Here is a 26,864-nt window from a genome sequence, read left to right as displayed (position 1 = left end):
AGTAGGGTATACACAAAAAGTAGCACACATGAGTTGTCTTGTTGGGCAGACTTGATGGACCGTGCAGGTCTTTTTTTCTGCCGTCATCTACTATGTTACTATGTTGATCCCTTTACAATGCCCCCTCCTTTCCTCCTCATAGCCCGCCACAATGAATACGACCTCTCTCCCTCCCCCCCACTCCCTCCATGGTATAGGTAGGCCCCATCAAGCCTACCTTAGTCCCTGGTGGTCTGTGGGAGGTCATTGGGGGCAGTAGCAAAGGCCTCTCGCTCCTGCCCCTTGTGACTGTCGCATCCTCTCGCAGATTCGGCAAAACGAGGGACTCCTTGTTGAGTACTGCATGCGTGCATTGAAGACTTTTCAGTTAAGTTACATTTGTTTCCTGTATGTGATATGTTTATTTGTGTTTCAGACCTTTCCTTCTGATACCATTCTTTCTGTCTTTTGCATTCACACTGATTTGTAGTAACTGTTTGTTGACATACTATGACTGTTCACGTTTTTGTAGTGGAGTTTTTTATGCCGTTTTGTTTTTTTTCTCCACCTGTTTTACATTTTGTGCTAGTGACAGGGAGTGGGCCTGTGATAGTTTCTGCTGTAGTACCTCTTGTTGAGACTTTGTCTTGCTGGGGGCGTTTTGCTTTGAGGCTTTGCTCCTTGCCTTTTCCTTTTTCTCTTTTTAATCAACACAGTTTATTGACAATATCGCACAACATACATGTTATCAGGTATCCATTGAATCCCTAAAATACATCTCAACACCAACATAATATACAGAAATAAAACATCTTTCATCAATCTTTTAATCTTTTCTCCCTTCCCCCCTCCCCCCAAATCCTTTAATACCTCATAAACCCACTAGATTTGATTTTATGTAGTGACCACACTTATGTCAGCAAGTTGAACAGGGTATTTTGAATTATTTTGTAGTTGGCCCTGTTCCCTCCGTGGATATTTTATTTTTAGCACTGAAAACAGCAACTTGATCTTCATCCATAGGCCATTGAAATTAGATTGCATCTCTTCAACGTATACTGCGCTGCAGTTTGACATTCTAACAAATAGGTACCATATCTAAGCCCTTCTTAATGTATAAAGGGATGAATTCTGATCTTTAGTGTGAAAGACAAGCTAAGATGAGTTGTGCAAAGTCAAAGAATCCTATAGATGGAAGACTAGGACACCAGTTACAAAATACTCTTTCTAGTTGATAATTTTCTTCAAGATGATGAGCCGTCTGTTCTGTTCAATACTAGTTGCTACCAGATTCAGCTTCCTCTCCACTTCAAAGTGACCCAACTCATCACTGTTCTGTTTGGCTGGAGGCCACTAACCAGTTAAACAAATAGAAGCTACTCCACTGTCCTTATAGGTTATATTCACTGAACAGCAAAATTTCAGATGAGATGTTCGTTTGCATGTTCCCAGTTTTGCTGTTTCATTTGACTTAATAAGGAATTGTCATTTACATCCCTTCTGCATTTACTTTATACTTTTAACTGCAAGCGTAACTTGAGTAAAAGTAGTAAAACTGGAAACATTATTACTTCAGTAAAAGCATCACATGTTATCCTGTACTTCTTTACAAGTAAAAGTAACAAAAGTTTACTTAAGTAGAGTACTGCTTCCACATACACTGGCGTAGGAGTGAAGTTGCAAAAATAACTCATTTGGAAAATTCGCCTCCAGAGAGAAACTTAAACCTACTCCCCTAATACCACTTCAACACATACCCTCCCATATATGCCTCCCTACCTATCCACATATCCCCCTCCACTCACCACACATTTATCCTAGCCACTGAACAATTAATTGCAAGACACATACACATCCAGAGCATATATAATATGCATATGCAGATCATGCAGTCGTAAAACATACTTTTTAAAATTCTGACCCTAGATGTTAGTTGTTGCACCAACTGAAAGTTTATTGGTTTGAGGAAATAGTAAAATGAAATAAGGGCATTGCAACATGAAAGTGACTTTTGTAACCATCAGCCTATAGGTGAAAAACTTGAGACTTGCTTCCAAATACAGTGCTGAACCCAAGGATTTGTTTCTTTGACTAGTAAGTAAATAAGGTCAGTTTCTTTAGTCTTCTTTTCTGCTTGTCCCCTTGTGCTGGTAGACCTCTGAGAAAATTGCCATTGTAATTAAAGTGAATAGAGGATTATTGAAAGTAATGTATATTTATCCTTTTGCTGCATTTTCCGATCGGATGAGTAGCTTTCTGAAGTGTCAAGAAATCATAAGCATTTGGTTAATTGTGCATTTTTGCTATTCATTTACTGAATTTGCTCTCTTTCCATGTTTGATGCTTCACTTAACAAAATTTTTTTTCTTTGAGTGTGAAATGTTTTCAACCAGATTATTCTTGATTGTACCCACTGTTCTGTAGTCACGATTCACAAAAGCTAAATTACTGTGGTCTTAAATTTACCATCTATAATTACATTTTAAGGGCATCAAAATTCTTGCTTACCTCTATATGCTCACACACATGATAAAATGATTAGATATAGATGAAAATAGTACTTTGGTAGAAAAAGGTAGTGGAAAAATTAACAACTTTTACCTTCTAGAGAATGCAGAGACTTGAATTACAATGTTAACTTTTATGCTCATTGATCTGTGCAGACATTACTGAAAGGATTTTGTGCTTCTCTATTCATGTGTTTACCCTCTTAAAAACAAAATCAAATTACAATACACATTGCATCAGGTGGTGAATTAAACCCATGCAAATATTTAGGTCTTTTTACCACCTCTACAAATCTTCATATATCAGTTACCCACGATTTGCAGAGATGAAAGACCAAGGCCGCATCTATGAGAGAGGTAATTTTATTCACTTACCAAGTATTGATACAATTAATATTTTTCTCATGGGAGAATAGAACTACTGCATAAATATGCTGGCTGTGTCTATCGCTCCAACATACTGGACTGAAACAGCTATTTTTATACACTTATGCTTAACAATGATTTACAATGCCTCAACAAGTTATCTTACCCAGGATCATCCTGCCTTCTTTCAAAGTCATCTGGTTTCTCTCACCTGCTAAACCACATTCCCATGTTTGTTTATTCTTCCTCCTTTCCCAGACCTGTTTGCCCGTAAGGATATCATATCAGATCATAAGTTCCTGGGCCTCACGATTTATGGCCTTTGCCCTTTGACTCTACTCCAGGGTGCATAACTGTGTTTATTATCTACAGTGGTGGTACAGCTCTTGTTGGAAAATGTACATACTTTTGGCAGGGTTGAAAACACTCCTAGACATCAGTTTGTCCAACCAACTGAATTCCAGAGCCATTGACTGGAGAGAAAGTATTCTGGCTTGGAGAAGCCCTTGCTGTCAGACCAGATAGAGCAATACAGGGAGGTAAAAATTAAAACAAAAAAACTTTCATAAATATGAAAAAAAGCAAAACACTCCTCCCAAAACAAGCAAACCCACCCCTAAAAATTAGTAGATGAATTGAGCTAAACTGCTTCTCTGTCCTCTAAGAAAATTTTGATTGGTCCCAGAATTTTCTAAAAATTTTTCAGCCCTACTTTTTGTGCTCATTGTAGTATGACTATGCAAAATTATAGTGAAAAGGACCCCAGGAATATTTATGGCAATCTTCAAAATTAATTTGTCTAGGTAAATACTGCTTTACTCAAGTAACATGGTTTTAAAAAAATGAGTCTCCCCCCACATGTTTAAAAATGTATGTGTTATTGTACAGTGGTAGCAAATTATGAAGGCAGTCCCCTCCAAATACTTCTGTCTGAACAACCATATACAAAAACGGAGAAGAAAAGTAAAGAATCAATTGGCAATTCATCTGACCATACACTAAATTTAAAGGTACAGGAGGTGACGCCTCAAGAAGCCCCCGGCTAAATAATTTGAAAGCTCGCAGGGGCTGGGCTGCTTCATCATCGGCAACCACCTTTAAAAATTTTTTTTTTTTCTCTTATTGCTTTTCCTTTACTTAGAAATTTTACTATACAAAACACTTAGCTTTTATTCCATCTGGGCTCTCAGGACGCTGAATATGACAATGACCAACGGTGGCCAGCGTTTCGTCACCTGCCTCAGGGTCAAATGGTCTGCGTCAATCTGTAAAGGAAAAATAATAATGAGAACAACAAACTAAATAGCATGGCACTAGTCCAATCCTAAAAATTTTTTTAAAGACCTAAGCTCAAAGAATACTCAGCTTCAGCGGGCCAGCAAAAGAAAAAATGGCCTCTGTAGCTTAAATACTGAGTTACGTCAGACGCCAGGATACAACCTGACCAATCAGCTTGTAGACAGTCCGTTACATCATCCAAACAAAGCTCATGATCTCTTTTATTAAAGTGACCCAGCCTCTCAAACTAGAAAAAATGACCCCATTCAATTTTACCGTTCAAACCCACTGGAACCAGTGAGTTCAAGCGGTGTATCCACTTCTGTTCACACTGGAACAAAATCCGCTTCCTGTTAACTCCTATCCTTACTGGAGAAACCTCAATCTGTTGTAAAACAAAGCATTTTAATTCAGAGAAGGAGTGTTGCATTACAGCACAGTGATGAGCAAATGGAGTGGCAACTTTGTTGGTGTTTAGCACGCTACGATGTTCTATCAGACGAACATATAGCGTGCGTGAGGTTTGCCCCACGTAAAGCATCCTACAGGGGCAAACCAAACAATACACTACATAGTCTGATTTACAGTTAGTATTCACTTTTAAAACCACCTCTTGTGAAGTAACCGGGTGTATAAACACCGTAATTTCCAACATAATGTCACACATACAGCAACCCCCACAACATTTATGCCCTTCAAAGGTGGGGGGTATGTCCCTATGCCTCGGGAGCAGAGAAGGGCATAAAAGTTCTTTCAAGTTCTTAGATCTGCTGTAGGCAAAACGTATCTTCTGGTTTTTAAATACTGGTAAAGTCTGTATTATACTCCAATGTTCTCTAAGTGTTTTGGCTATTCTGTGTGCATCACTGTTGTACCGCAAAACACATGTAATTGGTTCCTCTTCTTCGCAGGGAGTTACAGTCCTTCCTTTGGGCTGTAATAATAACTCACGATGATTGTATTTTGCCCTGCGATATGCATGTTTAACAATCTTCTTGGGATAACCCCTCTCATATAAACGTTTGCTTAAAGTCCTTGCCTGCTCACGAAAATCTTCTATCTCAGAACACAGTCGGCGATATCTCAACATCTGAGAAAATGGGAGACTGTTCTTTAAACATCTGGGATGACAGCTTTCATACTGCAAGAGGCTGTTGACATCCGTCTCTTTCCGATATACTGTAGTCCCAAAAGAAGATGCACCCTTCTTAACTTGAACGTCCAAATAATTGATCTCTTGAACATCATGGTGGCTCGTGAATTTAATAGTGGGATGACATTGATTCAGGAACTGAATGAACTGTTCCAAGGTCTGTAGGTCAGCCTCCCAAACGAAAAATATATCATCTATAAATCTGCACCACAATTTAATGTGGTGCCAGTGAGGGCAGGTGTATACAAACTTCTCCTCAAAGAGTGACATAAAGAGGTTGGCTACCGAGGGCGCTAGGGTGGCACCCATAGCAACCCCCGAAATTTGTTGAAAAATCTTCTGATCAAATTGGAAATAATTCTTCTTCATAGCCAAGGACGCTAGTTTTAATATAAATGAAGTAAGCGCCACTCCATGTCTTTCCAACAATGTCACTTCAATTGAAACTAGCGTCCTTGGCTATGAAGAAGAATTATTTCCAATTTGATCAGAAGATTTTTCAACAAATTTCGGGGGTTGCTATGGGTGCCACCCTAGCGCCCTCGGTAGCCAACCTCTTTATGTCACTCTTTGAGGAGAAGTTTGTATACACCTGCCCTCACTGGCACCACATTAAATTGTGGTGCAGATTTATAGATGATATATTTTTCGTTTGGGAGGCTGACCTACAGACCTTGGAACAGTTCATTCAGTTCCTGAATCAATGTCATCCCACTATTAAATTCACGAGCCACCATGATGTTCAAGAGATCAATTATTTGGACGTTCAAGTTAAGAAGGGTGCATCTTCTTTTGGGACTACAGTATATCGGAAAGAGACGGATGTCAACAGCCTCTTGCAGTATGAAAGCTGTCATCCCAGATGTTTAAAGAACAGTCTCCCATTTTCTCAGATGTTGAGATATCGCCGACTGTGTTCTGAGATAGAAGATTTTCGTGAGCAGGCAAGGACTTTAAGCAAACGTTTATATGAGAGGGGTTATCCCAAGAAGATTGTTAAACATGCATATCGCAGGGCAAAATACAATCATTGTGAGTTATTATTACAGCCCAAAGGAAGGACTGTAACTCCCTGCGAAGAAGAGGAACCAATTACATGTGTTTTGCGGTACAACAGTGATGCACACAGAATAGCCAAAACACTTAGAGAACATTGGAGTATAATACAGACTTTACCAGTATTTAAAACCAGAAGATACGTTTTGCCTACAGCAGATCTAAGAACTTGAAAGAACTTTTATGCCCTTCTCTGCTCCCGAGGCATAGGGACATACCCCCCACCTTTGAAGGGCATAAATGTTGTGGGGGTTGCTGTATGTGTGACATTATGTTGGAAATTACGGTGTTTATACACCCGGTTACTTCACAAGAGGTGGTTTTAAAAGTGAATACTAACTGTAAATCAGACTATGTAGTGTATTGTTTGGTTTGCCCCTGTAGGATGCTTTACGTGGGGCAAACCTCACGCACGCTATATGTTCGTCTGATAGAACATCGTAGCGTGCTAAACACCAACAAAGTTGCCACTCCATTTGCTCATCAATGTGCTGTAATGCAACACTCCTTCTCTGAATTAAAATGCTTTGTTTTACAACAGATTGAGGTTTCTCCAGTAAGGATAGGAGTTAACAGGAAGCGGATTTTGTTCCAGTGTGAACAGAAGTGGATACACCGCTTGAACTCACTGGTTCCAGTGGGTTTGAACGGTAAAATTGAATGGGGTCATTTTTTCTAGTTTGAGAGGCTGGGTCACTTTAATAAAAGAGATCATGAGCTTTGTTTGGATGATGTAACGGACTGTCTACAAGCTGATTGGTCAGGTTGTATCCTGGCGTCTGACGTAACTCAGTATTTAAGCTACAGAGGCCATTTTTTCTTTTGCTGGCCCGCTGAAGCTGAGTATTCTTTGAGCTTAGGTCTTTAAAAAAATTTTTAGGATTGGACTAGTGCCATGCTATTTAGTTTGTTGTTCTCATTATTATTTTTCCTTTACAGATTGACGCAGACCATTTGACCCTGAGGCAGGTGACGAAACGCTGGCCACCGTTGGTCATGGTCATATTCAGCGTCCTGAGAGCCCAGATGGAATAAAAGCTAAGTGTTTTGTATAGTAAAATTTCTAAGTAAAGGAAAAGCAATAAGAGAAAAAAAAATTTTTTAGAGGTGGTTGCCGATGATGAAGCAGCCCAGCCCCTGCGAGCTTTCAAATTATTTAGCCGGGGGCTTCTTGAGGCGTCACCTCCTGTACCTATAAATTTAGTGTATGGTCAGATGAATTGCCAGTTGATTCTATACTTTTCTTCTCCGTTTTTGTATATGGTTATTGTACAGTGGTACATGTTTTTACCTACGTTCTGAGAAGTCCTTTTCAGTAGGTGGAGGAGGAAGAGAGGACAAGAACAAAATTAGGTTGGAGGAAGCAGCAACATATGCAGCATTGTATTTTTAAAACTGTGCATGTTATTTTCAACAGAAGGTACAAATATGTGTATTTTCATGGACAGTTTTCAAAAAGAAAGAATGTGCATACTTTCCTTTTCCTTTTGACTTTGCTACTATGTTGGCTGATATTAAAATCAGTATGTATTAAGGAATTAGAAGAATTATAAATCATAGAAGAGAATATTAATAGACTATTAAAAAAAACCTGGATGGAATAGCAATTGTACCAAGATCAATTAAAAAAAATACTTCCAGCATGCAACTCAATAGAGTTCATTATGTTTCTGAATGTCAGCCACAGGTCTGCCTAATGACTTGGCTGTTTGTATTGGGTTTGGGAGCAGGGCATATGAAGTTCTGAGGATAGCTTGTGGAATTTTGGGTGGGTGGAATTTTGGTATAGATAACATTCTAGTAGACCAGATCAAGTGATAATTCGTGGGCCTGATATTCAGCCGACAGCAATCAGTGTTTTACTGACTGCCATCGGTGTTATCCCAGGAAATTCAATGCTAAGCCAGGTCCTGATATTCAGCTGGCAGTAATCGGTGTTTTACTGACCGCCACCGGTGTTATCCCTGGAAATTCAATGCTAGACCATGCTCTGGCATCGAGTTTCTGGGTTTATGGATTCGGTGAAAACATAGCCAGTTAAGTGAGATAATCTAATTTCCAAGACAAAGACCCTAGCTACAAAAAAATTGTATTACTAGAGAATGCTACATAGGTAGACCTTGCATGCAGTATGACACCAGAGAAATAAGATACGGTTTCTGTTGTGCTGTGCAAAATATAAAGATACATGTCATGGATAACGTGGTGTGTGTGTGTGTATGGGGGTGAGGGTTACAGCTAGAGCAATTACCCTTGAACCAGGGCAGCCGAGAGACTAGGTCGGGCCCGGGGCAAGGCTGCTGCGCCCCGCTGCCGCCCCCTGTAGCTCCCCCCGCCGCTCCCTCCGCCACTCTGCATGCTTTCCTAACTTGCTTAACAAACTTTCAATTCCAACTGTTACATTTATCCATATTCAGTACAATCTTTCATATGATCATCTTTCTTTCCTCTAAAGAAGCCTCTATAATGAATTTTACTGAAATTGTATTCAGTTCAGAAAGTTATTTCTGTTGTCTGCTTAAACATAGGTCTAAAAACAGCTCTTGTAGAGAGAGAAGATTTTTCATCTGGGACCAGCAGCAGAAGCACCAAGTTGATACATGGTGGTGTGAGATACCTTCAGAAGGCTATTATGAACCTGGATGTGGAACAGGTAATTATTTTGTAATAGCTATTACACTAACATTAAAGTAAAAATTGAACTTAGTCTATAGTTTTTATGGTTTGCTTTATTTTTAAACAGTTCATGAAAAATATGTAGTCTGTAAATTCTGATAGTCTGTGAGGAACTTTCAGACTGAACATGGATCTTGCTCATGTCCCAGACAGAGAATCCAAAATCCAGAGCCTGTTCTCCAGCCAAAACCTAGTGTCATTGTTAAACTACCGTTTAGTAGGGGAAAGCTATAGTTTTATATAAACTATTGGCCCTTTATAACTTCCAACCTTTTGGGTTCACAAAATTGTTTGGCATGGATCCAGATTCCCACGTATTTAATTTCCCACCAAATTAACCCAGCTGGTAGCAGCATTCCATGCTACCAATTCTGAGGCTCGCAGTGGCTTCTCCCATGGCCATCTTAAGACTTTTCCTCCAGAAACTTTGCCAAACCTTGGGCAGATCCCCAGCATCAGGAAATACTTGCCAAAGTGCTCTCTTGCCTCTTAGATAACAATGCGATTGAACTTGTTCCAGCAGGGGAAAGAGTAGATTTTCTCACTCACACACACACACACTCTCTCTCTCTCTCTCACACACTCACACTCACACTCATCCTAGACCTAAGGGCCTTTAATAAATTTCTGGTTCTAGAGAAGTTCAAAATAGATTCCCTAGGCTTCTTGATTCTCTCACTTCTGAAAGGAGACCGATTTATCTTTTTGCAACTAAAGGCAATTTCCTTGTCAGACCAGACCAGTCCAGACCAATGGGCTATGACCGTCTACCAGTGGATGGAGAGAGAGAGAGAAAAGTAGTTCTTGTGATTCGCCCCTTAAGGTTATCATGCAACCTTGAATGTTCAATATCAGTACAGTTTTTATAAACCAGTAACTTCCCTAAGAAGGGTTCAATGCAGTGTACAATAATAAAATTAAAAAAAATAATGTCATCTTTCAGTACATAACATTAGTATTTTTCTCTGTCTTTAAGAGGATGGTTGATGGTGCTCCTTTGTGGTGCTTTTCAGCCAGCTCCTGACCCAGTTCCAACTAGGTGGCAGTTGAGCAGGGGGTTTCATCTTGGAGGGTATTAGCTCCTTTATTCTCTACTACTCTGGATGGAGCTTGGTGACACCCGGTGGTGCTGGGTCCTTCTCCCCCTCACTCCCCTGTCATTTAGCAGTTTCTGAGGAATGTTTAGGATGCTATGGATGGACTGCAAGTGGGTATGTGAGCTGAAGATTTTTTCTCACAGAAAGTAAGTTTCTTCACTGGGTTCTTTCTCTCTGCATGTATTGCTGCCTGTATTTCTTATTGTTCGATTTTTGACGACAGCGGGTGAACACGAGTGCAGTTTGTGTACTTAGACTGTTAGTTACTGAAGAGTTGTTTCACTGGGGTTTTTTTCTATTTTGGGGTTTGCGTTGCCTTCTTGTTTGGCTTCTCAGCGATGGAGATGCCAGACTCAATGCTTCCTGCGTTCCTCTCATGTGGCAGTTATGGTGGCTCTGGCGTCACATGGGTTCTGCTTGTGTCCCTGTGCCGTAGAGGTCTCTGGTGGTATTGTCTGCCTTGGGCTTCTTTCCAATGAGTTATATCTACATCACTATCCTGGCTTCTGGGTCAGCTATTATGGTACTTGTTGTGACATCCTGGAGCGGTCTGCTCCATCTCTCAGGATGTCTCCATCTGCTGGTATATGGTCATAACCTATTGTAGGACTAAAAGAAAGAAAATTATCAGGTAAGACATACATTTTTCCATATTCCCCCATTGATACCTCTGGTGGCTGGGATGTATCTCAGTTTTCTAATAGGGAGACACCCCCAACAGAGTCACATCCTGTTATTTGGCCCAACATCAGTTTTACATATGTGTTCATGTAATGTCCAGCAATGGTAGTCTTGCATCTAGGCTAACTGGGTGTGCACCTTATTTCCCTCTGAGGACTGGGTCGACCATGAGGAAAACGTTTTGTTTACACTTCTCTGTGTGAGCTAATTGCTATTATGCAATATGGTAATTCATTACAGAACACGTTTCAAAGTGTATTTATTGAAGTGGATTTTTATTTTAACTATTTAGGCCTCACAAGACACCCCCTCCATACACAAACTCACTGCTCCCATACTCCCTTCATGGGTATCCTGCCAACATACTTTTCTCATGTGTGTACACACCTTCCTCCCACCTATGCACACATTCATGCATTCACCACATATACACTTATGTTAAAAAAGTATCAGTCAGTGCACACTTATACCTCCATATTCTAGTAAACATCCTCTCTCTCTTCCCTCCCTCCCTGCCCCTCCCACCTGTGTCCCAGCTTCTCTTTCTCTCTTAACCTCGCTCCTTCCCAGTCTCCCTTTAAACTTTTTTCTTTCAGAGGTTGCTGGCACTGGCAGTAGCAGTGATTCACATATGCTGCCCATGGAAGGTCTTGGATCTTTCCCTGTGCTGTGTCTACCCTGCTGGAATCAGGGCAGAACGCAGCAGAGGAAAGGCTCTTCTCTGTCCTCTGACAGCCTCGCACTAGTTTATAATGTGACCCTAAAATGTGTTTAATGCTTTTACTGTTATTCTCACTTCTAAGGATTTTCATTGCTGCAGCTCTCACTGCAAAGATACGTGAGCAATGCATTGTGTGTAATGTAGCTCACAGGCAATGCAGCCACACTTGCCTGTCTGTATAAGAATTGTTCTCCGAGGACAAGCAGGCTGCTTGTTCTCACTGATGGGTGACGTCCACGGCAGCCCCTCCAATCGGAAACTTCACTAGCAAAGTCCTTTGCTAGCCCTCGCGCGCCCGCGCGCACCGCGCATGCGCGGCCGTCTTCCCGCCCGAAACCGGCTCGAGCCGGCCAGTCTTCTTTTGTCCGCACTCGGTACGGTCGTGTTTTCGCCGTGTCGAGCCCCGGAAAGTCGACCTCGCGCGTCCAATTTGTTTTGAACGTGTTTTTTTCCTTCGGGAAAGCTTTGTCCTAGTCGGGAAGTGCTCCGGAAACCCCCCGCCGGGTTTCGTGTAAATCCTCCCCGTACTTCCAGTTTTTTTTGCCCCGGTAAGTTTTCTTTCGTCGTCGGGGTAGGCCTCTTTTCGGCCTCGGTCGAGATTTTTTCTCCCTCTAAATTTGATTTCGCCGGCGTGATTTTTCCGCCCATGACATCGAAGCCTTCCAGCGGCTTCAAGAAGTGCACCCAGTGCGCCCGGGTTATCTCGCTCACTGATCGACACTCGTCGTGTCTTCAGTGTCTGGGGGCCGAGCACCGCCCTCAGAACTGCAGTCTGTGTTCCCTGCTTCAAAGGCGGACTCAGGTAGCGAGACTAGCCCAGTGGAACGTGTTGTTCTCGGGCTCTTCGTCGACATCGGCACCGGGATCTTCGAGTGCATCGACGTCGTCAGCGTCCAGACCATCTTCCTCGGCCGCCCCTGCATCGAGTGCATCGAGGCATCGGGCCTCTGCATCGGCGCCGAGACATCGGATAGCTGCATCGACGTCGGTGGTACCAGGACCTCGTCTGCTGATGTCGTCGGACGGTGGTGCATCGGGTGGAGTGCAGGTGAGGGCTGTCCATTCCCCTGCTGGTGGCGGTGAGCCCTCGGGTGGGTCTCCGCCTACCCTGAGGGCTCCTGCGGTACAGCCCCCCCGAGATCGACCTTCTTCAGTCTCGGCCCCGAGGAAGCGACGGATGGATTCGACGTCCTCCTCGTCGGTGCCGGGGAGCTCCGGTGACATGCTTCGGAAGAAATCGAAGAAGCATCGACACCGGTCTCCTCCCCGTGTCGGCACCGAGAGCTCTGGGTCGCCGAGGGATTCGGCACCCAGCAGGCATCGGCACCGAGAGGACCGCTCACCCCTCTGTTCAGGAGGTGTCGATGCGCTCCGCTCTGGACAGCCCGGAACAGCCTCCACGCCCGGAACAGGTACTGACGTCGACGCCTGCATCGACCTCTCAGCCTTTCTCTGCAGCCGCTCTAAACGAGAGCCTCCGGGCCGTTCTCCCAGAGATTCTGGGAGAGCTGTTGCGCCCTACCCCTCCGGTACCGGCGGTGCTTGCGCCACCGGTACCGTCGAGCGTGGCGCCGGCTGGCCCATCGCCCAGGTTGAGGTCCCCGACGTCGGTACCGCGTGCGGTACCGACCGCGGCCACCTCCCAGGAAGGCTCCCCGACTACGTCGGCGGAGGGAGCTTCGCCGATGCGGGCGAGGGAGTCTACCTCTCGACGCCCCCATCGTGGACGGGGTTCCACGGAGTCGAGCAGGGCGAGGTTGCAGACACAGGTCCGTGAACTTGTGTCTGACACCGAGGGTGAGGCCTCGTGGGAGGAAGAGGAAGATCCCAGATATTTCTCTGACGAGGAGTCTGAGGGTCTTCCGTCTGATCCCACTCCCTCTCCTGAGAGACAGCTTTCTCCTCCCGAGAGTCTGTCTTTTGCCTCCTTTGTCCGGGAGATGTCTACGGCCATCCCCTTCCCGGTGGTTGTGGAGGACGAGCCCAGGGCTGAAATGTTTGAGCTCCTGGACTATCCTTCTCCACCTGAGGAAGCGTCCACTGTTCCCTTGCACCATGTCCTGAAGAAGACATTGCTTGCGAACTGGACCAAGCCATTAACTAATCCCCACATTCCCAAGAAGATCGAGTCCCAGTACCGGATCCATGGGGACCCAGAGCTGATGCGCACTCAGTTGCCTCATGACTCTGGAGTTGTGGATTTGGCCCTAAAGAAGGCTAAGAGTTCTAGGGAACATGCTTCGGCGCCCCCGGGCAAGGACGCTAGAACCTTAGACTCCTTTGGGAGGAAGGCCTACCATTCCTCTATGCTCGTGTCCAAGATCCAGTCTTACCAGCTCTACACGAGCATACACATGCGGAATAATGTGCGGCAGTTGGCGGGCTTGGTTGATGCTCTTCCCCCTGAGCAAGCCAAGCCTTTTCAGGAGGTGGTCAGGCAGCTGAAGGCGTGCAGAAAATTCCTGGCCAGAGGAGTTTATGACACTTTTGATGTTGCGTCCAGGGCCGCTGCTCAAGGTGTGGTGATGCGCAGGCTCTCATGGCTGCGTGCCGCCGACCTGGAGAATAGAATCCAGCAGCGGATCGCGGACTCGCCTTGCCGTGCGGATAACATTTTTGGCGAAAAAGTCGAGCAGGTGGTAGAGTCTCTCCACCAGCGGGACACCGCATTCGACAAGTTCGCCCGCCGGCAGCCTTCAGCTTCTACCTCTACAGGTAGACGATTTTTCGGGGGAAGGAAGACTGTTCCCTATACTTCTGGCAAGCGTAGGTACAATCCTCCTTCCCGACAGCCTGCGGCCCAGGCTAAGCCCCAGCGCGCTCGCTCTCGTCAGCAGCGTGCGAATCAGCAAGGCCCCGCGGCTCCCCAGCAAAAGCAAGGGGCGAGCTTTTGACTGGCTCCAGCAGAGCATAGCCGACATCCAAGTGTCAGTGCCGGGCGACCTGCCTGTCGGAGGGAGGTTGAAAGCTTTTCACCAAAGGTGGCCTCTCATAACCTCCGATCAGTGGGTTCTCCAAATAGTCCGGCAAGGATACACCCTCAATTTGGCCTCACAACCTCCAAATTGTCCACCGGGAGCTCAGTCCTACAGCTTCCAGCACAAGCAGGTACTTGCAGAGGAACTCTCCGCCCTTCTCAGCGCCAATGCGGTCGAGCCCGTGCCATCCGGGCAAGAAGGGCTGGGGTTCTATTCCAGGTACTTCCTTGTGGAAAAGAAAACAGGGGGGATGCGTCCCATCCTAGACCTAAGGGCCCTGAACAAATATCTCGTAAAAGAAAAGTTCAGGATGCTTTCCCTGGGCACCCTTCTCCCCATGATTCAGCAAAACGATTGGCTATGCTCTCTGGACTTGAAGGATGCCTACACACACATCCCGATACTGCCAGCTCACAGACAGTATCTGCGATTTCAGCTGGGCGCACGCCACTTCCAGTACTGTGTGCTACCCTTTGGGCTCGCCTCTGCGCCCAGGGTGTTCACAAAGTGCCTAGCTGTGGTAGCAGCGGCGCTTCGCAGGCTGGGGGTGCACGTGTTCCCATATCTCGACGATTGGCTGGTGAAGAACACATCCGAGGCAGGAGCCCTGCAGTCCATGCAGATGACTATTCGCCTCCTGGAGCTACTGGGGTTTGTGATAAATTACCCAAAGTCCCATCTTCTCCCAGTGCAGAAACTCGAATTCATCGGAGCCCTGCTGGATTCTCGGACGGCTCGCGCCTATCTCCCAGAGGCGAGGGCCAACAACTTGTTGTCCCTCGTCTCGCGGGTGCGAGCGTCCCAGCAGATCACAGCTCGGCAGATGTTGAGATTGCTGGGCCACATGGCTTCCACAGTTCATGTGACTCCCATGGCCCGCCTTCACATGAGATCTGCTCAATGGACCCTAGTCTCCCAGTGGTATCAGGCCGCCGGGGGTCTAGAGGACGTGATCCACCTGTCCACGAGTTTTCTCGAATCCCTGTATTGGTGGACGATTTGCTCCAATTTGACTCTGGGACGTCCCTTCCAAATTCCTCAGCCTCAAAAAGTGCTGACCACGGATGCGTCTCTCCTGGGATGGGGAGCTCATGTCGATGGGCTTCACACCCAAGGAAGGTGGTCCCTCCAAGAAAGCGATCTACAGATCAATCTTCTGGAGTTGCGAGCGATCTGGAACGCTCTGAAGGCTTTCAGAGATCGGCTGTCCCACCAAATTATCCAAATTCAGACAGACAATCAGGTTGCCATGTACTATGTCAACAAGCAGGGGGGCACCGGATCTCGCCCCCTGTGTCAGGAAGCCGTCAGCATGTGGCTCTGGGCTCGCCGTCAAGGCATGGTGCTCCAAGCCACATATCTGGCAGGCGTAAACAACAGTCTGGCCGACAGGTTGAGCAGGATTATGCAACCTCACGAGTGGTCGCTCAATTCCCGTGTGGTGCGACAGATCTTCCAGGCGTGGGGCACCCCCCTGGTGGATCTCTTCGCATCTCAAGTGAACCACAAGGTCCCTCAGTTCTGTTCCAGGCTTCAGGCCCACGGCAGACTGGCGTCGGATGCCTTCCTCCTGGATTGGGGGGAAGGTCTGCTGTATGCTTATCCTCCCATTCCTCTGGTGGGGAAGACTTTGTTGAAACTCAAGCAAGACCGAGGCACCATGATTCTGATTGCTCCCTTTTGGCCGCGTCAGATCTGGTTCCCTCTTCTTCTGGAGTTGTCCTCCGAAGAACCGTGGAGATTGGAGTGTTTTCCGACCCTCATCACGCAGGACGAAGGGGCTCTTCTGCATCCCAACCTCCAGTCCCTGGCTCTCACGGCCTGGATGTTGAGGGCGTAGACTTTGCCTCTTTGGGTCTGCCAGAGGGTGTCTCCCGCATCTTGCTTGCTTCCAGGAAAGACTCCACTAAGAGAAGTTACTTCTTTCATTGGAGGAGGTTTGCCGTCTGGTGTGACAGCAAGGCCCTAGATCCTCGCTCTTGTCCTACACAGACCCTGCTTGAATACCTTCTCCACTTGTCTGAGTCTGGTCTGAAGACCAACTCCGTAAGGGTTCACCTTAGTGCAATCAGTGCATACCATTACCAAGTGGAAGGTAAGCCGATCTCAGGACAGCCTTTAGTTGTTCGCTTCATGAGAGGTTTGCTTTTGTCAAAGCCCCCTGTCAAGCCTCCTACAGTGTCATGGGATCTCAATGTCGTTCTCACCCAGCTGATGAAACCTCCTTTCGAGCCACTGAATTCCTGCCATCCGAAGTACTTGACCTGGAAGGTCATTTTCTTGGTGGCAGTTACCTCGGCTCGTAGAGTCAGTGAGCTTCAGGCCCTGGTAGCCCAGGCCCCTTACACCAAATTTCATCACAACAGAGTAGTCCTCCGCACTCACCCTAAGTTTCTGCCAAAGGTTGTGTCGGAGTTCCATCTGAACCAGTCAATTGTCTTGCCAACATTCTTTCCCCGTCCTCATTCCTGCCCTGCTGAACGTCAGCTGCACACATTGGACTGCAAGAGAGCATTGGCCTTCTATCTGGAGCGGACACAGCCCCACAGACAGTCCGCCCAATTGTTTGTTTCTTTTGATCCCAACAAGAGGGGAGTGGCTGTAGGGAAACGCACCATATCCAATTGGCTAGCAGATTGCATTTCCTTCACTTACGCCCAGGCTGGGCTGGCTCTTGAGGGTCATGTCACGGCTCATAATGTTAGAGCCATGGCAGCGTCGGTAGCCCACTTGAAGTCAGCCACCATGGAGGAAATTTGCAAAGCTGCGACGTGGTCATCTGTCCACACATTCACATCTCATTACTGCCTGCAGCAGGATACCCGACGTGACAGTCGGTTCGGGCAGTCAGTTCTTCAGAACCTGTTTGGGCTTTAGGATCCAACTCCACCCCCCGAGGGCCCTGTTTGTTCTGTTCCAGGCTACACTCTCAGTTAGTTGGTAAATTTTTTTAGGTCAATCTCAGTTATGTCCTCGCCGTTGCGAGGCCCAATTGACCAATGTTGTTGTTTTGAGTGAGCCTGGGGGCTAGGGATACCCCATCAGTGAGAACAAGCAGCCTGCTTGTCCTCGGAGAAAGCGAATGCTACATACCTGTAGAAGGTATTCTCCGAGGACAGCAGGCTGATTGTTCTCACAAACCCGCCCGCCTCCCCTTTGGAGTTGTGTCTTCCCTTGAAGTGTATTGTCTTGCTACATACTGGACTGGCCGGCTCGAGCCGGTTTCGGGCGGGAAGACGGCCGCGCATGCGCGGTGCGCGCGGGCGCGCGAGGGCTAGCAAAGGACTTTGCTAGTGAAGTTTCCGATTGGAGGGGCTGCCGTGGACGTCACCCATCAGTGAGAACAATCAGCCTGCTGTCCTCGGAGAATACCTTCTACAGGTATGTAGCATTCGCTTTACTACTGGTTTGTGCTGCTGCCCAGACCTCCTCTGTTTCTCAACCAAGCTTGGCTCCTTTGTCTACCTGCTATCATTTCCTGGTCATTCTTACTGTCTCTGTCCTGAGAGGTCAGCCAGGTATGACCTTTCCCTCCAATCGAGGGCTGTCCTCTGGGACCACCCTTGCCACCTGGTGGCAGGCTCTGTCCCCATTGGTCTTTACCTCCTCCTCCCTGGGCCTTTGTGAGCCCTTCTTGGTCCCTCCCTCTCTCGCTCCATGAGGCATTCTCCATCTTGCTTCAGACAGCACTTGTCCTGCTAATACTCCCTGGAACGAACTTGGTTTTTTTTTTACCTTGAATATATCCTCCTAATGAGATATTGCACTCTCCAGTCACTCAGCTCTGAGCTACTTCTACCTGTTCGACTATTTCTCACCTCTGCAATAAAGCTGCCTCTCTTCAGATTTCTACCTCCAACCACTGTTACAGCTCTCAGAATCACGGAGTCTCTGTGCCCTGGGGCAACACTTCTGAACATCTGACTGTGAGTAAATTACCTGTATTTATTCAATAAAGGAAACTTCAGAAAGCAATAGAGACTTCAGGTGTGTGCTGGTGTGCCAAGGTTATACTTCAAGATATTGAGACTTTACAGTTAACAAGTCTTAAGAGGCTTGACAGGCTCCAGTATCAGCTGTGGGCAATGTGTGTGAATCACAGTTGCTTCAGGAGACCTCTGAAGGGAAAGACAAGTTTGTAGGTAGACTGGGGAATGGGGGAGGTTGAGAGAAAGGGAGAGATGCCAGGTGGGTTGGAGGGGAATGAAGAGGGAATCAGGGTGCCTATGTGCCTCTGCAAAATAGCATGCCCTCAGCACGTGCTTAGAGGGAACATTAGTGTGCACGTGTTTCTATATATGGATGATTGGGTAGTTTATGACGAAGCCTAATAATTCCACCACCCAGATGATTATGCCTATTAGCTCCTGACAAGCCAAATTCAAATTTGAGCTCGTCACCTTAATTGGAATTCATAGGAGCTCTGCTAGATATAATTCAGACAAGTACCTTTACTTCCACTAGAAAAAAAATATCACCTTGGTGCCTGTTATTTGTTAGGTTTTTTTTTAAGTCAGCAAATATCAGCTATAGGCCTATCGAGGTTGTAGGGCCACATAACTTTGACAGTACTCGAGCCTTCATCAGCAGGTCTCAAAATGAAATAGGCTCAGAGGAACTCATGTTCCCAGAGGACTCAAGCCACTCAGAGCTTTATGAGATGTGGTCTAGCTCCCTAGCCTTCTCAGTGACTTTTTGGGAGATAGAATCACCATATAAATTCCTTCCATACAAATTGTTCTCAAAACAATTATGGCCAGCTGGGATAGGGACCGATGTTGATGGGCTTCTCATTCTGGGTCCTTGATCTGTGTAGGAAAAACTTCATCAGATCAATTACTCAGTTGAGGCCTGTGTGGAATGCTCTAAAGCAGTGATTTTCAACCCAGTCCTCAGGGATCACCTGGCCAGCCGGGTTTTTGAGATATCCACAATGTATATGCCTGAGACTGATTTGAATAACAAGAAGGCAGTGCATGCAGATCTATCTCATGCATATTCATTGTGGATATCCTGAAAACCCAATTGGCCAGGTGGTCCCTGAGAACTGGGTTAAAAACATTGCTTTAAAGGCTTTCAGTGATTTGTTGTCAGGTTATGAAATTGGGCTATCTTTGACCAGATGACTCGCAGAGCCACATACCTGGCAGGGAAAGACAATATCCTGTTACTTCAGCCACATGAGAAGCCACTAGGTTCAGTGGAATAAAAAATAATCTTTGGCAAATGGGGGGCACACCTCTGGTGGATCTCTTAATGTCTCCACAGAATAAAAAAGTATCTCAATTCTCTTCCAGTCCAGGGATACATGCCTCAGATGCTTTTCTCCTGAATTAGAGGGAGGGCCTTTGTAGACATTTTCTCATACTGCTCCTTAAATTTAGACCATGATTCTCACAGCCCCATATTGGGCAAGACAGATCTGATTTCCTCTCCTTCTAGATTAGTCTATAAGGAAAACCATCAGACTGGGGGACTCTCCAACATTAGAAACAAGCTTGGGGGACAATATTGCATCTCATTGATAAGTCCCTCACCTTCACACTTTAGATGTTGAGAGGGAAATCTTGGCTGCCCTGAATTTTTCTGATAGGTTCGTCTGGCTTCTAGGAGAGACTCCACTAGTCAATCTTATGGTTTTAAGTGAAAGATGTGCCCTGAATTTTTCTGATAGGTTCGTCTGGCTTCTAGGAGAGACTCCACTAGTCAATCTTATGGTTTTAAGTGAAAGATGTTTGCTATCTGGTGTGATGGAGCATTCCCTAGATCCTTTTCCTGGCCCACAAGAAATCTGTATCTCGCCAAGTCGGGGTTGAAAAACAAATTCATCAGGGTTCACCTTAGTGCAGTTGGCACTCATCATCATTATTATTATCATCATGCAGATGGTAAACATATCTCTGAACAGCGTTCAGTTCACTATGGGGCTCATTTTCAAAACAGATAGATGTTAAAACATCCAAATCACTATTTTTGAAACCCATTTGTAAGATGGTTTTCTTTTCAATTCATATGCAGCGTGTCCAAATCACAAAAGGGCATGCTGGGGGCGGGATTGACAGTTTTCTTCCATAATGGAACAATGCAAAAGTGTCCGGGGCTAAAACTTTGATATTTTGGTCTAGACCTGTTGTAATCATGACTGAGTCACCAAAAGGTACCCTAAGTGAACAAATGACCACTGGAGCGATTGAGGCATAACCTCCTCCCCCTTCTTACTCCCTCAGTGGTCACTGACCCCCTCGCACCCCCCCCCCCCCCAAAGATGTGAAAGAAACAGTACATACCAGCATCTGACAGCTTTAGATGTTGTGGCCAGTCCTATTAAAGCAGCAAGCAGGTCTCTGGAGTAGCCTAGTGTTCTCCGAGGACAAGCAGGCTGCTTGTTCTCATGACTGGGTTGACGTCCACGGCAGCCCCCACCAACCGGAAGAAAACTTTGCGGGCGGTCCCGCACGCAGGGCATGCCCACCGCGCATGCGCGGCCCTCTTCCCGCCCATGCGCGACCGTTCCCGCTCAGTTTTTTTCTATTCCGCGCTGGAGAGAAACGTGTTATCGTCTCTCTGTTTGTCAGCCCCGGAAACCGGATTGCGGCCTAGCCGCGGCCTTTTTTTCTGTTTCGCGTACGCGTTTGCGTATTTTTTCTATCAAATTCCAAAAAAAAAAAAAAAGAAAGTGTCCTCGTCGTTCTTAGCCGCGAGGGCACTTCGTCGTTTCTTTTTCGGGTGTGCTTTTCACCACCACCATCGACGACATTGACTTCGCCGACGCAAAAAGTGTGGTCGGTGCGGCCGGCAGATCTCGCAGACCTATACTCACGCTTGGTGCCTCCAGTGCCTCGGACCGGAGCATAATTCCAAGACGTGCACCTTGTGTCTCGTCTTGAGGAAGCGGACACAGGTGGCGAGGCAAGTTCTTCGGGACCGTCTTTTCGGAACTTGCGCCGGCCCTTCGACGGCATCGGTGTCGACAGCCAGGTCTTCGTTACTGGTACCGATGTCGACGAAATCGGCGCCGACCCTGGCACCGACCCCAGGAGTACAGGTACCGTTGGCCCGCCGGCCTGCCGGTCTGCCGGTGACGGCGGGGTTGAGCGGCCGCGCGGACAGTCAGCCCCGGCCACTCCCTCTACCCAGGGCCATCGGGACCGAACCCTGTCGGATCCGATTCCTCGAGGCCGGGGGGGTTCTACCTCCTCTTCGTCTCTTCCGCCGAGCGCCGATGACAGGCATCGAAAGAAAGCAAAGAAACACTGTCATCGGTCGCCCACGGCGCATGGGACTGCCAGCTCCGGTACCTCGAGGGATGACTCGACGCCCAGGAAGCGGCAGTGCCGAGAGGAGCGTTCCCCCTCGGTTGAAGAGGTGTCGCTGTGTCAGTCCGCGGGTACTTCGGTACCGTCTCCTGGACCCGAGCAGCTTCCGGCACCGACACCCACACCGGCCCCCCTGCCTTTCCCGACAGCGGGCCTCAACGAGTGCCTCCGAGCCATCCTTCCCGGGATCCTGGAAGGGCTGATGTGCCAGGCTCTGCCGGCACCGGGGGTGCTTGCGCCCCCGGCGCCATTGCTGGAGGCACCGGTGTGCTCTGGCCTGATGCCGAGGCCTCCGACGCCGCTTGCGGCACCGGTGTCGATCGCCACGCAGGTGGAGTCCCCATTGACGTCGATGGAGGGAGCTTCATCCCCGCCGGCGCGGGAGTCCACCGCTTGACGCCATCATCGAGGACGTGGTTCCTCGCAGTCGAGACGGGCCCGGTTGAGATCTGAGTTGAAAGAGCTCATGTCCGACACCAAGGAAGAGGAGGCCTCGTGGGGGGAGGAGGAGGACCCCAGATATTTCTCCTCAGAGGAGTCTGTGGGCCTTCCCTCCGACCCCACTCCTTCACCGGAGAGGAAGCTCTCACCCCCTGAGAGCCTCTCCTTTTCCTCCTTTGTCAGGGATATGTCTATTTGCATTCCCTTTCCAGTGGTCACTGTGGATGAGCCGAGGGCGGAGATGCTCGAAGTCCTCGACTATCCATCACCACCTAGAGAGTCTTCCACGGTGCCGTTGCACAATGTCCTTAAGGAGACACTGCTTTGGAACTGGCTGAAGCCACTATTTAATCCCACCATCCCCAAGAAAGCGGAGTCCCAATACAGGATCCACTCATGACTCGGCGGTCGTGGACTCTGCTCTCAAGAGAGCACGAAGTTCGAGGGATACCGCCTCGGCGCCCCCTGGGCGGGAGTCTCGCACTGTGGACTCGTTTGGGAGGAAGGCCTACCAATCGTCCATGCTCGTGACCCGCATCCAGTCATACCAGCTCTACACGAGCATTCACATGCGGAACAATGTGAGGCAACTGGCGGACCTGGTCGACAAGCTCCCCCCGGAGCAGTCCAGGCCTTTTCAGGAAGTGGTCAGGCAGCTGAAGGCGTGCAGAAAGTTCCTGTCCAGGGGTATCTGTGACACCTGTGATGTGGCATCTCGAGCTGCGGCCCAAGGTATAGTGATGCGCAGACTCTCCTGGCTACGTGCCTCTGACCTGGACAACCGCACCAAGCAGCGACTGGCGGATGTCCCTTGCCGGGGGGGATAACATTTTCAGCGAGAAGGTCGAGCAGTTGGTGGACCAACTACACCAGCGGGAAACCGCTCTCGACAAGCTCTCCCACCGGGCGCCTTCAGCATCCACCTCTGCAGGTGGATGTTTTTCCCGGGCCCGGCAGGCTGCATCCTACGCCTACAGCAAGCGTAGGTACACCCAGCCGGCCCGAAGGCCTCCTCAGGCACAGGGACAGTCCCAGCGCGCTCGTTCCCGTCAACAGCGTGCGCCTAAGCAGCCCCCTGCGCCTCCACAGCAAAAGCCGGGGACGGGCTTTTGACTGGATCCATGGGAACATAGCCGCCGTCAAAGTGTCGGGGGGAGGTTGAAAGCTTTTCACCAAAGGTGGCCTCTTATAACCTCCGACCAGTGGGTTCTCCAAATAGTGCGGTGCGGATACACCCTGAATTTGGTCTCCACTCCACCAAATTGCCCACCGGGAGCCCAATCCTTCAGCTCCCATCACAAGCAGGTACTTGCAGAGTAACTCTCCGCCCTTCTCAGCGCCAATGCGGTCGAGCCCGTGCCACCCGGGCAGGAAGGGCAGGGATTCTATTCCAGGTACTTCCTTGTGGAAAAGAAAACAGGGGGGATGCGCCCCATCCTAGACCTGAGAGGCCTGAACAAATATCTGGTCAAAGAAAAGTTCAGGATGCTTTCCTTGGGCACCCTTCTACCAATGATTCAGAAAGACGATTGGCTATGTTCCCTGGATTTAAAGGACGCTTATACTCACATCCCGATACTGCCAGCTCACAGACAGTATCTCCGATTCCGTCTGGGGACACGGCACTTTCAGTATTGTGTGCTGCCCTTTGGGCTCGCCTCTGCACCACGGGTGTTCACGAAGTGTCTCGTGGTGGTTGCGGCGTATCTACGCAAGCTGGGGGTGCACGTGTTCCCATATCTCGACGATTGGCTGGTCAAGAGCACCTCAGAGGCAGGAGCTCTTCGGTCCATGCGGTGCACTATTCACCTTCTGGAGCTGCTGGGGTTTGTGATAAATTACCCAAAGTCCCATCTCCAGCCAGTCCAATCTCTGGAATTCATAGGAGCTCTGCTGAATTCTCAGACGGCTCAGGCCTTTCTTCCCGAGGCGAGGGCTCAGAATCTTCTGTCCCTCGCTTCCCAGACCAGAGCGTCTCAGCAGGTCACAGCTCGGCAGATGTTGAGACTCCTGGGTCATATGGCCTCCACGGTTCACGTGACTCCCATGGCTCGCCTTCACATGAGATCTGCTCAATGGACCCTAGCGTCCCAGTGGTGCCAAGCTACCGGGAATCTAGAAGATGTCATCCGCCTGTCTGTCAGTTGCCGCAATTCGCTACACTGGTGGACGATTCGGACCAATTTGACCCTGGGACGTCCATTCCAAATTCCGCAGCCCACGAAGGTGCTGACGACGGATGCATCTCGCCTGGGGTGGGGAGCTCATGTCGATGGGCTCCACACCCAGGGACTGTGGTCCCTCCAGGAACAAGATCTTCAGATCAACCTCCTGGAGCTCCGAGCAGTCTGGAACGCACTGAAGGCCTTCAGAGATCGGCTGTCCTACCAAATTATCCAAATTCGGACAGACAATCAGGTTGCAATGTATTATATCAACAAGCAGGGGGGTACCGGATCTCGCCCCCTATGTCAGGAAGCCATCAGGATGTGGCGTTGGGCTTCCCAGTTCAGCATGCTTCTCCAAGCCACATACCTGGCAGGCGTAAACAACAGTCTGGCCAACAGGCTGAGCAGAGTCATGCAACCGCACGAGTGGTCGCTCCATTCCAGAGTGGTACGTAAGATCTTCCGAGAGTGGGGCACCCCCTCGGTGGACCTTTTCGCCTCTCAGACCAACCACAAGCTGCCTCTGTTCTGTTCCAGACTACAGGCACACTGCAGACTGGCGTCGGATGCCTTTCTCCTCCATTGGGGGAACAGCCTCCTGTATGCTTATCCTCCCATACCTTTGGTGGGACGACCTTGCTGAAGCTCAACCAAGACCACGGCACCATGATTCTGATAGCACCTTTTTGGCCCCGTCAGATCTGGTTCCCTCTACTTCTGGAGTTGTCCTCCGAAGAACCGTGGAGATTGGAGTGTTTTCCGACTCTCATTTCGCAGAACGACGGAGCGCTTCTGCACCCCAACCTTCAGTCTCTGGCTCTCACGGCCTGGATGTTGAGGGCGTAGATTTTGCTTCGTTGGGTTTGTCTGAGGGTGTCTCCCGCGTCTTGCTTGCCTCTAGAAAGGATTCCACTAAAAAGAGTTACTTTTTCAAGTGGAGGAGGTTTGTCGTTTGGTGTGAGAGCAAGGCCCTAGAACCTCGTTCTTGTCCTGCACAGAACCTGCTTGAATACCTTCTGCACTTATCAGAGTCTGCTCTCAAGAGTAACTCAGTAAGGAATCACCTTAGTACGATTAGTGCTTACCATCATCGTGTAGAGGGTAAAGCCATCTCTGGAGAGCCTTTAGTAGTTCGATTTATGAGAGGCTTGCTTTTGTCAAGGCCTCCTGTCAAGCCTCCTGCAGTGTCATGGGATCTCAATGTCGTCCTCACCCAACTGATGAAACCTCCTTTTGAGCCACTGAATTCTTGCCATCTGAAGTACCTGACCTGGAAGGTCATTTTCTTGGTGGCAGTTACTTCAGCTCGTAGAGTCAGTGAGCTTCAAGCCCTGGTAGCTCATGCTCCCTATTCCAAGTTTCATCATAACAGAGTAGTACTCCGCACTCACCCTAAGTTCTTGCCAAAGGTGGTGTCGGAGTTCCATCTTAACCAGTCAATTGTCTTGCCAACATTCTTTCCCAGACCGCATACCCGCCCTGCTGAACGTCAGTTGCACACATTGGACTGCAAGCAAGCGTTGGCCTTCTATCTGGAGCGGACACAGCCCCACAGACAGTCCGCCCAATTGTTTATTTCTTTTGACCCCAATAGGAAGGGGGTCGCTGTCGGGAAACGCACCATCTCCAATTGTGTAGCAGATTGCATTTCCTTCACTTACGCCCAGGCAGGGCTGGCTCTTGAGGGTCATGTCACGGCTCATAGTGTTAGAGCCATGGCAGCGTCAGTGGCCCACTTGAAGTCAGCCACTATTGAAGAGATTTGCAAGGCTGCGACGTGGTCATCTGTCCACACATTCACATCACATTACTGCCTCCAGCAGGATACCCGACGCGACAGTCGGTTTGGGCAGTCGGTGCTGCAGAATCTGTTTGGGGTTTCAATCCAACTCCACCCTCCAGGACCCGATTTTATTCTGTTCAGGCTGCACTCTCAGTTAGTTCTTCTTCATAGGTCAATTTCTGTTATGCCCTCGCCGTTGCGGGGTTCAATTGACCTGGGTTCTTGTTTTGAGTTAGCCTGAGAGCTAGGGATACCCCAGTCATGAGAACAAGCAGCCTGCTTGTCCTCGGAGAAAGTGAATGATACATACCTGTAGCAGGTGTTCTCTGAGGACAGCAGGCTGATTGTTCTCACCTACCCTCCCTCCTCCCCTTTGGAGTTGCGTTTTACTCATTCCTTTGCTTGTCATTCAACTGAGCGGGAATGGTCGCGCACGGGCAGGAAGACGGCCGCGCATGCGCGGTGGGCGTGTCCTGCGTGCGGGACCGCCCGCAAAGTTTTCTTCCGGTTGGTGGGGGCTGCCGTGGACGTCAACCCAGTCGTGAGAACAATCAGCCTGCTGTCCTCGGAGAACACCTGCTACAGGTATGTATCATTCGCTGTTGGTGCAGTGCACTTTAGAGAAGGGGACCCTTGTTCTAATCCAACCAAGAAAAGCTTTCTT

At 48.2% G+C, this 26,864-nt stretch overlaps 1 protein-coding gene across 3 annotated transcripts in view; it reads left to right on the top strand.

Moving 5' to 3' along the window:
• GPD2 (glycerol-3-phosphate dehydrogenase 2) overlaps positions 1 to 26,864 on the top strand; it is a 271,268-nt gene that overhangs the window by 84,128 nt on the left and 160,276 nt on the right. For all 3 annotated transcript variants that reach the window (XM_030208750.1, XM_030208749.1, XM_030208748.1), the window contains exon 4: positions 8,868 to 8,992. In XM_030208750.1, coding sequence (XP_030064610.1) covers positions 8,868 to 8,992 — 125 coding nt within the window. The remainder of the gene's footprint in view (positions 1 to 8,867; positions 8,993 to 26,864) is intronic.

This window comes from Microcaecilia unicolor, chromosome 7, assembly GCF_901765095.1.
Source record: "Microcaecilia unicolor chromosome 7, aMicUni1.1, whole genome shotgun sequence".
NCBI lineage: Eukaryota > Metazoa > Chordata > Amphibia > Gymnophiona > Siphonopidae > Microcaecilia > Microcaecilia unicolor.
This window is presented reverse-complemented; position numbering and strand designations above follow the sequence as displayed.